Source organism: Sinocyclocheilus rhinocerous, unplaced genomic scaffold (genome assembly GCF_001515625.1).
Source record: "Sinocyclocheilus rhinocerous isolate Xijiao unplaced genomic scaffold, SAMN03320098_v1.1 scaffold626, whole genome shotgun sequence".
Classification (NCBI taxonomy): domain Eukaryota; kingdom Metazoa; phylum Chordata; class Actinopteri; order Cypriniformes; family Cyprinidae; genus Sinocyclocheilus; species Sinocyclocheilus rhinocerous.
Genome location: NW_015647437.1, coordinates 380,601 through 382,469, shown reverse-complemented (window position 1 = coordinate 382,469; position 1,869 = coordinate 380,601). Strand labels below are relative to the sequence as shown.

The window sequence follows — 1,869 nt, the reverse complement described above, 5'->3', positions numbered from 1 at the left end:
CATAACTGGTAAGTGTTTTTTCTTTTGCCTTGTGAACTGGCCGAGCCTTAATGATTCTGTTTCTTTACATGTATTTGTTTACTGACCGTTGCATGCAATCGTGAAATACAGCATTTTTTTATTAATTGGCTATTCGTTGTGGGAAAAAAAAAAAAAAAAAATTTCGGGTTCGGGCTCTAAATTTAACTGTGCCGCTCGGCTCGTGTCAGACGATCTCGGGTACGGGTCGGGTTCGGGCTTCAGTTTAAAGCCCATGCAGACCTCTAAAGAGCACACACAAAAATAAAAATCTTATAAAGTTCTAAACAAAAAAACATATATAAAGTTCTAAATATATGTTCCAAGTTCTAAGAAATGTAATTTTTACATTAATGTTGATTTCAAAAAACATTTATATAGTTTTCAAGAAATGCTCAATTTTAATGACTATAAAAATGTCATGTAGTGTATCAAAGGAAAATAATATATATTTTCTTGCATCTTTTTTAATATATTTTATCATATTTAATGATCTTTATTATCTTTTTTTAAATTTTTTTTACAAAGTACAAATATCATGAAATTTCTATTCTATAAAAAAACTTTTTTGTCAGACCTGCCAATGACTGGTCACTTCAGAAAATTCACCAGCCATAAAATTTTTTTACCAGCCATGAAACTGGATGTGCAAAAAAACAACAACTGGGATAGCATCTAATAGTAATTATTATTATAAATTTTTATTTCATTAATATTGATTATTACTGAAAGGTATTTTTGTTGTTGTTGTATTTTAAATTATTGCCACATCAACTTCACCAGCTATTTTTAATAAAGTAAAACACTGAATCAAAGAAATATCACTACAATACCTCTGTACTTATATTTTAATAATAATACTAATATTTAATATTAATTTAATATTATTATTATCATTATTATTATTATTTAATATAACAGAATAACTACAGTACTAATATTTATGGTTGTTTTTTACTTTGCTCTCAAAGGTTAAACCATAGAGCTTTTATTATTTTGGTGGAAAACCGCAGAGAAACTTCTCTTTTGAAAACCCAGACAAAAAAAACACAATACACAAGCAAAACAAACCAAGCTGCATGTCACTGACCAACCAATAGCCCAAATAACCAGTCTTTCTATATGTAAATCTGTTCCAGTGTACCTGCTCATCAGATGCTAGTGCTGTAAAGAGAGGAATGATGTCACTCTTAGCATAGTCCAGCTCCAGAACCTTTGCAAACTCGCCCAGCTTAGAGGCGGCAGCTCGACGCACCATGGGAGTGTCATCCGAGCAAAGTGTGCGGAAGTGCCTGTGAAGACAACCATAACATTAAATACTGAACATGACCGCAGTGATCAAGGTGAATTCAAAAGTGCACGGCATAAAAACAAGGCATCATTTGAACTTACTGACGGATTTCCGCTTTAACCGTACTGGACACACGTGGGTAGCAGACGCTGAACAGTCCGCACGCAGACGTTCGGGAGGTGAACCAGTCCCCGCTGGCCAAACGCTTTACAAGTGGTACAAAATGCACCTCTAGGTCTACGGGGGAATGTTCCTGAGAGATCTTTCGCAGAGACTCCACGGCCTTGTCCCGCACAACCGTTTCCTCCACTGTGGCCAAACTCTCCAGTGGAGGCTGAGGAGAAGTGCAAGATGAAAACATGTAGAGAGGTGTCTCAACTTATGGCTAATATCTAGGGATGTAACGATTCACTCAACTCACGATTCGATTTGATTCACGATTTTGATTTCACGATTCGATTCATGATTTTTTTTAACAAAATGAGTTTTAAGACAAATTATAAATTAAATGTGTCCTTTTATTATTGCTTGAAAAAAATACTGTACGTTTCTTTGTGAAA

At 34.5% G+C, this 1,869-nt stretch overlaps 1 protein-coding gene across 1 annotated transcript in view; it reads right to left on the bottom strand.

Annotated features, from left to right (window-relative positions):
* The window catches only part of LOC107709127 (serine/threonine-protein phosphatase 2A 65 kDa regulatory subunit A beta isoform-like), a 19,979-nt gene that overhangs the window by 14,931 nt on the left and 3,179 nt on the right, over positions 1-1,869 (bottom strand). Inside the window, exons 4-5 of the mRNA XM_016513528.1 lie at positions 1,411-1,643; positions 1,163-1,310 (exon numbers count right to left, since the gene is read on the bottom strand). Of these exons, the coding sequence (XP_016369014.1) occupies positions 1,163-1,310; positions 1,411-1,643 (381 nt within the window). The remainder of the gene's footprint in view (positions 1-1,162; positions 1,311-1,410; positions 1,644-1,869) is intronic.